The sequence below is a fragment of the Rhinoderma darwinii genome, chromosome 13, assembly GCF_050947455.1.
Source record: "Rhinoderma darwinii isolate aRhiDar2 chromosome 13, aRhiDar2.hap1, whole genome shotgun sequence".
Taxonomy (NCBI): Eukaryota; Metazoa; Chordata; class Amphibia; order Anura; family Rhinodermatidae; genus Rhinoderma; species Rhinoderma darwinii.
Window position 1 is genome coordinate 58,204,441 of NC_134699.1, and position 14,613 is coordinate 58,219,053.

The window sequence follows — 14,613 nt, forward strand, 5'->3', positions numbered from 1 at the left end:
GTGGCAGGGAATTCCTCTTCAGGAGAAGTCAGTGACTACACTGTCCATATATGGACATTGAAGTCAGTGACTTCTCCTGGAAGGGGGGGGGGATGGGTGCAACCTACAGGGGACTGTGTGGCATCACCTACAGGGGGCAGGGTGGCATCACCTACAGGGGGCAGGGTGGCATCACCTACAGGGGGCAGGGTGGCATCACCTACAGGGGGCAGGGTGGCATCACCTACAGGTGGCAGGGTGGGTGGCATCACCTACAGGGGGCAGGGTGGGTGGCATCACCTACAGGGGGCAGGGTGGGTGGCATCGCCTACAGGGGGCAGGGTGGGTGGCATCACCTACAGGGGGCAGGGTGGCATCACCTACAGGGGGCAGGGTGGCATCACCTACAGGTGGCAGGGTGGGTGGCATCACCTACAGGGGGCAGGGTGGGTGGCATCGCCTACAGGGGGCAGGGTGGCATCGCCTACAGGGGGCTGTGTGGCATCGCCTACAGGGGGCAGGGTGGCATCGCCTACAGGGGGCTGTGTGGCATCGCCTACAGGGGGCTGTGTGGCATCGCCTACAGGGGGCTGTGTGGCATCGCCTACAGGGGGCTGTGTGGCATCGCCTACAGGGGGCAGTGTGGCATCGCCTACAGGGGGCAGGGTGGCATCACCAACAGGGGGCTGTGTGGCATCACCTACAGGGGGCTGGGTGGCATTACCTACAGGGGGCTGGGTGGCATTACCTGCAGGGGGCTGGGTGGCATTACCTACAGGGGGCTGTGTGGCATCACCAACAGGGGGCTGGGTGGCATTACCTACCAGGGGGGCTGTGGCATTATCTACAAAGGGCTGTGTGTGGCAACAAATTTAAATGAAATTCATCCGATTTTAAAACGGACAGGGAAAAAAACGGATGCAAATCGGGTCCAAATCGGCCAGAAAAAACGGCAACTCGGCCCGGAACGGAATCGGAACGGATGCAAATCGGATGCAAACCGGCCGGGAAAATCGGCCAAAAACGGCCGATTTTCCCGGCCGACACTCGGACCCTGTCGTGTGAATGAGGCCTTAATGGGTAACTAAACTCTTAAAAAACTTTTGCTATGGCCCCATGCACACGAACGTAAAAACGCCCGTAATTGCGGCACGTTTTTACGAGCCCATGGACTTCTTTGGCCACGGGTACCTCCCCGTATGCTTACGGGAAGGTGCCCATTGCCGTTGAAAAATATAGAACATGTCCTATTTCAGGCCGTAATAACATCACGGGCAGGCCCATGGAAGTCTATGGGGCTCCCGTAATTACGGGTGACTGTGTGTGCACCCGTAATTACGGGAGCGTTGCTAGGCGACGTCAGTAAATAGTCACTGTCCAGGGTGCTGAAAGAGTTAAACGATCGGCAGTAACTGTTTCAGCACCCGGGACAGAAACTACCGATCACAATATACATCAACCTGTAAAAAAAAAAAAAAAAAAAAGACGTTCATACTTACCCAGAACTCCCTGCTTCTTCCTCCAGTCCGGCCTCCTGTGATGACGTTTCAGCCCATGTGACCGCTGCAGCCAATCACAGGCCAATCACTGGCTGCAGCGGTCACATGGACTGCCGCGTCATCCAGGAAGGTCGGGCTGGATGTCGAAAGAGGGACGTGTCACCAAGGCAACGGCCATGTAAGTATGAATTTCTTTTACTTTTACTGCGGAAAAGTCTGTCCCTTTTCTCTATCCTGCACTGATAGAGAGAAGGGGCTGCCGATTAGTGCAGTGCAATTTTGCAACGAAAACGTGCCCGTAAATACGGGTGAAATACTGGTGACACCGGACCCGTAATTACGGGCACGGGTCCGTAAATACTGATGCAATACGGGTCGAATACGTGTGACCAAGGACCCGTATTTACGCCAGTATTTACGGGAGGAAAAAAATAAGTTCGTGTGCATGAGGCCTTAGTCATAGTGACATGTCAGAAGTCTGTTTGACTTCTCCCTGACAACGTGTTCGGCTGGAGATTCAGGTTGTCACCACTATGGAGGAGCAGAACATCATTGAGTTCTTCATGCAGAGGACGAGGTCTGGTCAGCGGCTGATGTTCAGGGGGGCGCAGATGGTAATCTGCGTCACCGGCCCCTTTCTTGGGGTACGCCCCTTGGACTCTACATTCGAGCTCTTCCTGACTTCTGTCATCTTTCTTATTTATATTCTTACGGTTTCCATGGACTTTCAGATATACATGAAGTTGTGAGCAGATACTTTCCAGCGTGTGGGACAAGATTTATCGAAGTCTCCATGGTCCTTGTCAGGTTACCCAAAAATATCGAACACAGTAAAAAGGGGTGTGGTTTTGTGGGCGTGGCTTAACACAGAGTGTGATTTGACACTTTAAGAAGAAAATAATGTCCTGTTGATGTTCTAGAGATGCTTGACAGCTCCAAGAAAACACGTCTGACTCCTCTCACCGATCAACAAGAAATGCTGAAACACGTCGCCAACACCCGGGAGATGAGCACAATGTAAAATGACGCAGCAGGTGATGATTATGATTATGATGCGTCCGGTTCTACGATTATGATGCGTCCGGTTCTACGATTACGATGCGTCCGGTTCTACGATTACGATGCGTCCGGTTCTACGATTACGATGCGTCCGGTCCTACGATTACGATGCGTCCGGTCCTACGATTACGATGCGTCCGGTCCTACGATTACGATGCGTCCGGTTCTACGATTACGATGCGTCCGGTTCTACGATTACGATGCGTCCGGTCCTACGATTACGATGCGTCCGGTTCTACGATTACGATGCGTCCGGTCCTACGATTACGATGCGTCCGGTTCTACGATTACGAGGCGTCCGGTTCTACGATTACGAGGCGTCCGGTTCTACGATTACGAGGCGTCCGGTTCTACGATTACGAGGCGTCCGGTTCGGATTACGATGCGTCCGGTTCTATGATTATGATGCGTCCGGTTCTATGATTATGATACCTCCGGTTTTATGTTTATGTTGCTGCAGGTTCTATGATCATGATACGTCCGGTTCTATGATTATGATGCGTCCGGTTCTATGATTATGATGCGTCCGGTTCTATGATTATGAAGTGTCCGGTTCTATAATTATGATACGTCCGGCTTTATGATTATGATACCTCCGGTTTTATGTTTATGTTGCTGCAGGTTCTATGATTATGATACGTCCGGTTCTATGATTATGATGCGTCCGGTTCTATAATTATGATACCTCCGGATTTATGATTATGATGCTGCAGGTTCTATGATTATGATACGTCAGGTTCTATGATTATGATTTGGCAGGGTTCTAGAAATTATCATCATAATGGGGTTCTAGATATTATGCTTATGATGCAACAGGTTCTAGGATTATGATGCGGCAAGGATCTAGGTTCCGTGATTATTTTCATTGCCTTTAGAGAAGAAATGAATTGGAATAAAAGGAAAATGAAGCTACTGTCCCGACCCGACGTCAACGTCCTGTACCCATCTGCTCCACAGGAAACACTGTGCGGATATCTACCTACAGGCATTAGAACAGTCAAGAGGAAAGTCTCAAAGTGTCCCTGTCACCTCTGTGAGAGGGCTGCCAGTCCTAGTGAAGAAGGAATAGCAGAGCGGAGTATAACTATTAACTCCTGCCAATCTACAAATATAAAGTGTCTCACCGATGTCACAACAGTATCGTCTGTACTCCAGATATACCAATGCCAGCCATAACAATGCCAGGTCAATCTTCACTCCTTTATATACACATTCCTAGTGCAATGATAGTGCACCTCTAAACAGTGCCACAGTGTCCCTGTAAACAGTGCCAGGGTGCTGATAATAACACTGCCAGATTGCCTTATAAACAGTGCCAGAGTGCCGATAATAATTGTGCCAGAGTGTCCCTATAAACAGTGCCAGATTGCCGATATGAACAGTGCCAGAGTGCCTGTGTAAACAGTGCCAGAGTGCCCGTGTAAACAGTGCCAGAGTGCCCGTGTAAACAGTGCCAGAGTGCCCATATAAACAGTGCCAGAGTGCCCCTATAAATGTGCTAGAGTGGCCTTATAAACAGTGCCAGGGTGCACCTATAAACAGTGCCAGAGTATTCCTGATAAGCAGTACCAGTGAACAAGTGACACAGTCCAACAATACCGCATGAATAGCGGCAGATTGTCCCTTTAAAAACATACCAGAATACCCCTATAAACAGTGCCAGAATGCTATCATAAACTATGCCAGAGGCCTCCTATAAACAGTGCCAGATCACTCCTATAAACATTACCAAAGCACCCTCTAAACAGTACCAGAGCACCCCTATATACAGTATCAGAGAGCAGGGGCTCTCTGGTACTGTATATAGGGGTGCTAGGAGAGCCCCTCTATGCAGTACCAGAGCGCACCTATAAACAGTGCCAGAGTGCCCTGATAAGCAGTGCCAGAGTGCTGATAATAACTGTGCCAGAGTGCCCTATAAACATTGCCAGAGTGCCGATAATAATTGTGCAAGGGTGCCCTGATAAACAGTGCCTAATTACTGATACAAATTCTGCCAGAGTGCCCACATAAACAGTGCCAGAAAGTCCCTATTTACAGTGCCAGAGGTTCCCCATTAATAGTGCCAGAGTGCCCCTATAAACAGTGCCAGAGTGCTCCTATAAACAGTGCCAGAGTGCCCCTATAAAGAGTGCCAGAGTATTCCTCATAGGCAGTACTAGTGGCCAGTATGCCCTATAAATAGTAGCAGTGTCCGTATAAAAAAAATGCCAGAGCACCCCTATAAACAGTGGCAGAATGGTATGATAAACAATGCCAGAATGACCTATAAACAGTGCCAGAGTGCCCCTATAGACAGTGCCAGGAAACCTCCATAAACAGTGCCAGAGTGCGCTGATAAACAGGACCAAAGCGCTCCTATAAACAGTACCAGAGCACTCTAAATAGTACCAGAGGATCCCTATATACAGTACCAGAGTGACCTCATAAGCAGTGTCAGAGTGCTGATTATAACTGTGCCATTGTGCCCCTATAATTAGTACCAGAGCACCCCTATAAACATGGTTAGCATGTAGTGCCCCCATTAGGAGTGTATGAGTTTAGTTCTGTTATAAGAGGGATTAGCGGAATAAATGCTGCACCGCTTATCTCAGTATAATCTGTGCATTCTGATATTTCCATGTACCGATTATAAATTTATTATTTACAGACACAAGTAGAAAAAACCCAGGAACATGAATTATACAAATAATATTTACATACATATAAGAAGGCACACTCCACTGACATATATATATACACACACACACATTACTGAATATCGGAGAAATTTGCCCCTCAGAACTCTTTATAATCTCATCCATTACCAGCGGGTACAATTAATGGTTTCTCCCCTCCCCCGTTCGCTAGAATTTCCGAACAACTGCGCTTATTATAACATTACAGTACAGTTTCTGATGAACTATGGGCACCACTGCCAGCCCCGATATACCTGTCCCATCACCTGCCCCATCCCCCATCTACTAATAATCCAGCAATAGAAGATCCGCCATGAAGTTCTTGCTCATTTCTCTGGACACGTGTCTGGCACTCATGATGCCCACATCAGACATGGCAGAGCAGGTTACTGCCAGGCAGGTGCCACCTGAAGATTCCATGACCTCTGACATCATGTGACCTGCACACGACCAACTGCCCTTTACTTTCAACTGTCGACGGCAGCGATCGGACTGGAGTCTACAGGTAGGAAGATATTGGAGAAAATGGCGTCCAATGGACATGGAGAAGACAGTGAGAAGAGAGAAGAAGAGAAGAGGAAGAGGAAGAGGGAGGAGGACAGCGTCACCGGATTCAAGAAGATCATGAAGAAGAGGAGAGGAGCCAAGGACAGAGGATTGGAGGATGAGGAGCCAAGACCTGGGAGCAGCGGAGACCCTGGAACATCCAGCCCCTATGCCAGGCTTACCATCAGCCGCTTCACCATCCACCAGGTCCTGGGTAGGGGCAGCTTTGGCAAAGTGAGTATAATATCTAAATATTACATTTTAAAGGGGCAGTAAACCTAAAGTTTCCATTTTATCTCCATCAATTGTTCTCTGCTATCACCATGTTATGCTGGATGGATGATGGGTGTAGTGTTCTTCTATGCGATGCCTGATCTGATGGCACCATTTAATGTATGTGCCAATATAATGTACTGGGAAACATTACAAATTATTTTCTGTTGTAGAATTGGGAAAAAAATATCAATTCATCCATTATTTTTTGGGTTTCGTTTTATTGGCGTTTATGGAGCAGTAAAAACAACATATGAACTTTATCCTGCGGATCAGTCCGAATACAACGATACCAAGTTTATATTGTTCCTTTTACTACATTTATAAAATAAAAACAATTTGTAAAAAAAAATTCTGTGGATAGGGGATACGTGTGTTTTATGGTGCAACCCCTTTTAACTGCCAGGAACAGCGAAATTGCTGTTCCTGGCCGTTAGAGCAGCGTGTCAGAAGCGGACACCTGCAGTGTATGGAGCGGGCTCAGCACGTGAGCACGCTCCATACATCATCCCCCTCCAGCTCCATGATGTGCGTGCACATCATGGGTCGGAAAGGGGTTAAAGAGGCTCTGTCACCAGATTTTGCAACCCCTATCTGCTATTGCAGCAGATCGGCGCTGCAATGTAGATTACAGTAACGTTTTTATTTTTAAAAAGCGAGCATTTTTGGCCAAGTTATGACCATTTTTGTATTTATGCAAATGAGGCTTGCAAAAGTCCAAGTGGGCGTGTTTAAAAGTAAAAGTCCAAGTGGGCGTGTATTATGTGCGTACATTGGGGCGTTTTTACTACTTTTACTAGCTGGGCGCTCTGATGAGAAGTATCATCCACTTCTCTTCACAACGTCCAGCTTCTGGCAGTGCAGACACACAGAGTGTTAGAGAGATCACGCTGTGACATCACTCACTTCCTTGACCCAGGTCCTGCATCGTGTCGGCCACATCGGCACCAGAGGCTACAGTTGATTCTGCAGCAGCATCAGCGTTTGCAGGTACCTGCAAACGCCGATGCTGCTGCAGAATCAACTGTAGCCTCTGGTGCCGATGTGTCCTCGCTCGTCTGACACGATGCAGGACCTGTGAGTGACGTCACAGCGTGATCTCTCGAGAACACGGCTGTGTCTGCACTGCCAGAAGCTGGGCGTTCGGAAGAGAAGCGGATGATACTTCTCATCAGAACGCCCAGCTAGTAAAAGTAGTAAACACGCCCCGATGTACGCACATAATACACGCCCACTTGGACTTTTGCAAGCCTCATTTGCATAAATCCAAAAATGGTCATAACTTGGCCAAAAATTCTCGTTTTTTAAAAAGAAAAACGTTACTGTAATCTACATTGCAGCGCCGATCTGCTGCAATAGCAGATAGGGAAGACTGAGAGGAAAAGAAGTCGTTACGCCACAAATAAAGTAGAAAAAATGACAAAATTTATTAGGACATACAATACACAATATTGGTACATAAAATTCAAAAATGGATCCGGATAAAAAAAGCAGTGTGGTGGCCACAAGAATGTTGGAAAATAGGATGTGGCGCCCACCATGAACACACAATCCTTGGCAAAAGATCACTGTCCAGTGGAGGTCACAGGTAACACAGTCTAACAAATATGGTGTCAGTATAGAAGTAAACTAATGATAAGAAACACACATGTTAAGAATTCACCGCAACACAGATCCAGCTCAATTAGCCCTGTTGCTTGTAAAGTTGCTAGAAAGTAGCACATTAGTGATCATGGTTTCTTTGCGCATTATAAAAGTAGACAAGCGGACCTGGACAAAAATATCAGAGTAGGACTAAAACTGCCAAAGACACGTTCAAGTATGTAATACCCATGTTGAGTCACAAAGGGTCTCTATCAAATATGGAGAGTATGTAGTTGGGCTTACCCATCAAGATGAATGTAGTGTGGCCCCGCACTGCAGCCTGAAAATATTGCACCCCGACGCGCGTTTCGCCAATATGGCTTCCTCAGGGGGTAGTCTACCCCCTGAGGAAGCCATATTGGCGAAACGCGCGTCGGGGCGCAATATTTTCAGGCTGCAGTGCGGGGCCACACTACATTCATCTTGATGGGTAAGCCCAACTACATACTCTCCATATTTGATAGAGACCCTTTGTGACTCAACATGGGTATTACATACTTGAACGTGTCTTTGGCAGTTTTAGTCCTACTCTGATATTTTTGTCCAGGTCCGCTTGTCTACTTTTATAATGCGCAAAGAAACCATGATCACTAATGTGCTACTTTCTAGCAACTTTACAAGCAACAGGGCTAATTGAGCTGGATCTGTGTTGCGGTGAATTCTTAACATGTGTGTTTCTTATCATTAGTTTACTTCTATACTGACACCATATTTGTTAGACTGTGTTACCTGTGACCTCCACTGGACAGTGATCTTTTGCCAAGGATTGTGTGTTCATGGTGGGCGCCACATCCTATTTTCCAACATTCTTGTGGCCACCACACTGCTTTTTTTATCCGGATCCATTTTTGAATTTTATGTACCAATATTGTGTATTGTATGTCCTAATAAATTTTGTCATTTTTTCTACTTTATTTGTGGCGTAACGACTTCTTTTCCTCTCAGTCTTTCATGATTACATGAAGTCTTGCTACATTATTTATATATAATGAGGCGCATTGGACACTTGCCTATGGCGCCTAACCTTTTACCTAACCTGGTAAGTCCTGATATTTAAATAGCAGATAGGGGTTGCAAAATCTGGTGACAGAGCCTCTTTAAGTAATGACGCGTTCATGGGGACCGGCGATGCCGGGTCCCTTGACTGCGGACTATAAGATGCAGGGACTTTTTAGCAAGATTTATTCTTGCTAAAAACTGAGTCTTATAGTCCGAAAAATACGGTATGCTTATTTTATATTTTTTATACATTAAGAAAAATAAGCTTTTAATATTTTATTTTGTTTATTAGTTTAAACATTTACTTTTTATTTTTTAGTCCCACTAGGAGACTTGAACTTGTGATCATTCGATTGCTGGTACAATACACTGTGATAGTTACATCTCACTCTATATTGAGTTTCTAGTCTCTATTGACCGCGGCATCTATGCGCTGAAATGTACATTTACATCAAATGTCGGTAAGAGGTTAAGACCTCTCCATACAGCACCCAACAGCAGACACTGCATTACTGCATTATGCCGGTAGCTCAGCTTTGTTCTGCTGTAGGGTCCTGGGCACTACCCGACTGACCCACCTCTCAGACCACTCCTGTTCCTTCTACTTCTCATAAAGATTCTCCATTTGTTTTCCTCAGGTGGTCCTGGCATCAGTCCCCGGCCGAAACACCTACATGGCCGTAAAAATTATCACCAAACGGGACAATGCGGACGAAATTATGAGAGAGCGGCGGATACTCCTGGCGGCCAGACACTGCCCGTTCCTATGCCACCTCTATGCCGCACATCAGTCTGAGGAACGGGCATATTTTATCACGGAGTATCTGTCCGGTGGCAGCCTGGAGGCTTTGATCAGGATGTGCGGCTGCTTGAACATCGGCAACGTAAGGCGAGTAAATAATCAGGAGACTGAGGGGGGTGGAAAGAAGAAAAGGTGAGGGCGGAGGTCAGATGAAGGACAATGCAGAGAATGCAGAATACAGGCTGCCATAATCAGCGCCTCTTCTCTGATAGAGACCATACACACTCCATCATAACATGATATTAGGGAATTGATAGAGGAAGATTTCATGACATTGAGACTCCGCTCTGTTCTCCCCATCAGATTCTACACAGCAGAGATGATATGTGGCCTCCAGTTCCTCCATGGACACAACATCGTCCACCGGTAAGCAGAACTTCCCCATTTTCTCCGTCTCCATTACATGCTATAAATAATGCACCCAGCTTTCCTACACTCCTGAGTGGCTATTCTGCTTGTAGGTGCAGTGATTCATCCCCCGTCTCCTGGATCACTGGGCGGATTTGTCATTCTCTCGTCTTATTTCTTTGCAGAGATCTAAAGCCGGAGAATATAATGTTGGATGCAGATGGCCACGTCCGTATCATCGACCTGGGACTGGCCCAAGATGGCGTCACCGCCTCCAATAAGATCAGTGGAGTGACGGGAACGTTGGATTACATGGCCCCCGAGGTGCTTCTTAGAAAAAAATACGGCACGGCAGTTGACTGGTGGAGCCTGGGGATTGTGGTGTCCAGGATGGCAGCAGGACGCTCCCCCTTTTACAGCGGCCCCGTCAGTCGAATGGCTTTCAAAGCCATCACCACCGCGAAGCCTAAATTTCCAACTTGGCTTAATCCTGACGTGAAACATCTGACCAAGAGACTGGTCCGTAAAAATTCTGAGAGGCGCCTCGGTGTGTGCGGAAACATCAGAGCGCATCCATTCTTCTCCACCATCGGCTGGGAGGAACTGCAGGAGAGGAGGGCACGGCCACCTTTTACACCATTTGTGCCCGTTCTGGAGAACCAACATCTGAAGTGGCCAGAGAATAACAAAGCCCTTCACCCCTTGGCCGGGTTCAGCTTCATGTCACCAAGCTGGACCTGATAAGATCTCAGGACAAGGGCCCAGAACTTCATGCCTCCTGACTCGTGCCTCATGTCTCTGCTGCTGTTTGTCACCTCGGCTGCCCAGACCATCATCTCTCTCCGAAACATCTTCATGCCGCACCTCTGCCATCTTGCTGCTGCACCAGGGCCTTGACTTGCCATCCTCCAATCCCGGGCTGGCATCTGACATCACTCCAGCCTGAAGATCCTCTACACCCCCCAGGAGCGGCCTGTGCTTAGTTTCCATCTGGAGAGATCAGGAATAATAGCCGCATGTTGTAGTCCTGGGGCCGGAGCGGCCATTATACCTGATCTCACCTCAGCACAGGCCAGGTAAGTAATGCACCCACATCACTAACATCACCCACATCACCTACATCACCACACTACATATTAAGTATAGACACCGCAGTACATAATAAGTATAGACACCACACTACATGATAAGTATAGACACCACACTACATGATAAGATTAGACACCGCACTACATAATATGTATAGACACCACACTACATGATAAGTATAGACACCCGCCTATAGACACATAGTACATTTAGATTAGACTTTAGCCTTTGATCCTGGGATTATTCTGATCGCCATATTTGGGGTCAGGAAGGAATTTTCCCCCCTTAATATGAGGACAATTGGCTCATTCCTCAAAGGGGGTTTTCGCCTTCCTCTGGATCAACACGGCCTTAAATAGGTTTAGGATTATAGAGTAATAAGTAGTAACACACAGAAGTAACATAATATAAATATAGAAAAATAATTTAACAAAAATAATTCTTAATTTAATACAATTTATAGTTTACACATATATAAATACAGTAGTTAATTAAAAATAATAATAAAAAAATAAATAAACTAAGAATTTTTCCCTATATTACACATCAGCCTTTGATCCTGGGATTTATGCCGACCGCCATATTTGGGGTCAGGAAGGAATTTTCCCCCCTAATATGAGGACAATTGGCTCATTCCTCAAAGGGGGTTTTCGCCTTCCTCTGGATCAACTCGGGCTTAAATAGGTTTAGGGAGATATATTAATAAGTAGAGAGACACATAAGTAACATAATAGAAATATAGAAAAATAATAATAAAAAAATAAAAAAAAAAGTGTTAATTTTTGTATTTTCCCCCATATTACACATCAGCCTTTGATCCTGGAATTTCTTCCGACCGCCATATTTGGGGTCAGGAAGGAATTTTCCCCCCTAATATGAGGACAATTGGCTCATTCCTCACAGGGGGTTTTCGCCTTCCTCTGGATCAACACGGCCTTTAGCTAGGTTTAGTATAATAGATAAATAGATGACACATACATATACACAGTATATAATAATAGTAGTCTTAATACTTATATAATAATTTCCTAATAATAAAATATAACCTTCCCTTATCTATAAATAAAATTCTCCTTTTACCCCCTTCATCTTTGTGCTTGTTTTTATTCCAATTGGACGTCTATGTAATAAATGTTGTATATTCTCCAGGTTTTACCCATTCAAAGGTATATGTCAGATGTAAAGCCCAAATGTGGTATTGTGAAAAGAGCCTTACAGGGGTTGTTAGCTTTTTATAATCCATTTTTCTTAGAGGGGCCCTGTAATCTGTGGAGAAACCCAGCTGCAAGTGTTTAATTTCCCTACAGCGTCTCTAAAGGGAAAATGAAGCATTCCACAATTCCAACAATTTTTTTGGGGTTATCTATGTAATGCCTGAACATGTTGTGTCCTCCTGGGCTTTGCAAACCACACAACAACTTTAATGGTTAAATTGTGTTAAACAATGTGAATAGTTTGTTACAATGTATCAGTGCAGGTGAGAGCTAGAGTCCAGACCATTTAGTTCATGGAGGATTATCTAGACTGGATACACTGAATGGGTCACAGTGAGGGAAGGTGGATCTGCTACAATGCTGCCCCCTGCAGTCAGGGCCATCACCTCATGGATACGTCACATCAGGGAGCAACATTCATGAAGAAGGAAAAACCCCTGTAGAGACGTCCACACCGGGAGATCCAATAGGAATGGTCTATACAAGGAGTCTTCATATCCGGTGGCATATTTATAGTCCATGCCACCCTGGGCACGGAGGATGAATACTCCCCCACTTTATCTATATGGTACACTTATGGAACATATAGTGTCCAGAGTCTGGTGGTCGGTAATACCTACATTATCCAGAGTCTGGTGGCCAGTGCTACACATAGTGTTCAGAGTCTGGTGGCCAGTGGTACCTATATTATCCAGAGTCTGGTGGCCAGTGGTACCTATATTATCCAGAGTCTGGTGGTCAGTGGTACCTATATTATCCAGAGTCTGGTGGTCAGTGGTACATATAGCATCTAGAGTCTGGTGATCAGTGATTTAGCCACTGTGCTCCAATACAGTAGCATCCAGCCACAAGGACTCTTATACAGTATAATTCAGTGACAGTGACCTCAATAAACTAGCATCCAGCCACAGTGACCATGAGAGTAGCATTCAGCGACAGTGCTCCCACTACAGTATCATCCAGCCACAGTGCTCCCAATACACTAGCATTTAGTTACATTGACCCCAATACAGTATAATTCATCAACAATGACCCCAACACATTAGTATCCAGCAACAATGCCCCCAATAGAATATAATCTAGCCACAGTGCCCCAAAACACTAGCATCCAGCCACACTGACCCCAAACCAACATCATCCAACCGCAATGACTGAAATACACTAACATCTAGCCACTGGGAGCCTAGCACAGAATAATCCAGCCACAGTGACCCTAATATAAAATAATCCAACCACTATGCCCCCAATAAAAAAGCATTCAGCCACAGTGGCCCCAATGCAGTATCATCCAGCCACAGTGCCCCAAATCTACTAGCATCCAGACACAGTGACCCCAATACAGTATCATCCAACAGCAGAGACCATAATACAATATATTTCAGCCACAGGAACCATACTACAGTATATTTCAGCCACAGTCCCCCTAAAACATTGGCTTCAAGCCACAGGGACTATAATATAGTACAATTAAGCCACAGTGCCCCAATACAGTATCATTCAGCCACAGTGACTCCAATACAGTATAACTGAGCCACAGTGCCCTCAATACACTAACATTTAGCCAAAGTATCCCCAATACAGTATCATCCAACCACAAAGCCAAAAATACTGTATGTGGTAGTCAGATCTTGGGTGAATCATGGACGCAGACACCGCTTTGGTCAAGATATGTACAGTGTCAGGCTTACAGGAGGCTGCTTACCGGTCACCAGCAAGAACATTGATCATGGCACCGCGGTGTTCTCCACAACTCTCTCTCGCCTCAATAAATGTTTTATATTCTCCAGGTTTTACGCATTCAAAGGTATATGTCAGATGTAAAGCCCAAAGGTTGTATTGTAATAAGAGCCTTACAGGGGTTGTTAGCTTTTTACAATCCATTTTTCTTAGAGGGGCCTCGTAATCTGTGGAGAAACCCAGCTGCAAGTGTTTAATTTCCCTACAGCGTCTCTAAAGGGAAAATGAAGCATTACACAATTCCAACAATTTTTTTGGGGTTATCTATGTAATGCCTGAACATGTTGGGTCCTCCTGGGCTTTGCAAACCACACAACAACTTTAATGGTTAAATGGTGTTAAACAATGTGAATAGTTTGTTACAATGTATCAGTGCAGGTGAGAGCTAGAGTCCAGACCATTTAGTTCATGGAGGATTATCTAGACTGGATACACTGAATGGGTCACAGTGAGGGAAGGTGGATCTGCTACAATGCTTCCCCCTGCAGTCAGGGCCATCACCTCATGGATACGTCACATCAGGGAGCAACATTCATGAAGAAGGATAAACCCCTGTAGAGACATCCACACCGGGAGATCCAATAGGAATGGTCTATACAAGGAGTCTTCATATCCGGTGGCATATTTATAGTCCATGCCACCCTGCGCACTGAGGATGAATACTCCCCCACTTTATCTATATGGTACACTTATGGAACAATACTATCTACATTCCCTGGTGGTCAGTCGTACACATAGTATCCAGA

The 14,613-nt window shown here is 45.8% G+C and overlaps 2 protein-coding genes across 2 annotated transcripts; both read left to right on the plus strand.

The window, feature by feature from the left end:
- Positions 1–5,689: 5,689 nt before the first annotated feature.
- On the plus strand, positions 5,690–9,615 carry LOC142665538 (protein kinase C-like 1). Its single transcript, XM_075845245.1, has 2 exons — positions 5,690–5,995; positions 9,316–9,615. Exons 1-2 carry the CDS (start codon positions 5,741–5,743, stop codon positions 9,613–9,615), a joined length of 555 nt encoding a protein of 184 aa, XP_075701360.1. The 5' UTR covers positions 5,690–5,740.
- A 171-nt stretch (positions 9,616–9,786) lies between these two features.
- On the plus strand, positions 9,787–11,991 carry LOC142665601 (protein kinase C delta type-like). The gene is made up of 2 exons (XM_075845309.1): positions 9,787–9,845; positions 10,013–11,991. Exons 1-2 carry the CDS (start codon positions 9,799–9,801, stop codon positions 10,566–10,568), a joined length of 603 nt encoding a protein of 200 aa, XP_075701424.1. The 5' UTR covers positions 9,787–9,798; the 3' UTR covers positions 10,569–11,991.
- Positions 11,992–14,613: the final 2,622 nt, after the last annotated feature.

Bases quoted from the DNA above. Each gene is read 5' to 3' on its own strand.
- LOC142665538 (XM_075845245.1), top strand. From the start codon at position 5,741: ATGGCGTCCAATGGACATGGAGAAGACAGTGAGAAGAGAGAAGAAGAG. The intron at 5,996-9,315 runs GTGAGTATAATA...TGTTTTCCTCAG, and splicing joins GTAGGGGCAGCTTTGGCAAA to GTGGTCCTGGCATCAGTCCC.
- LOC142665601 (XM_075845309.1), top strand. From the start codon at position 9,799: ATGATATGTGGCCTCCAGTTCCTCCATGGACACAACATCGTCCACCG. The intron at 9,846-10,012 runs GTAAGCAGAACT...ATTTCTTTGCAG, and splicing joins GGACACAACATCGTCCACCG to AGATCTAAAGCCGGAGAATA.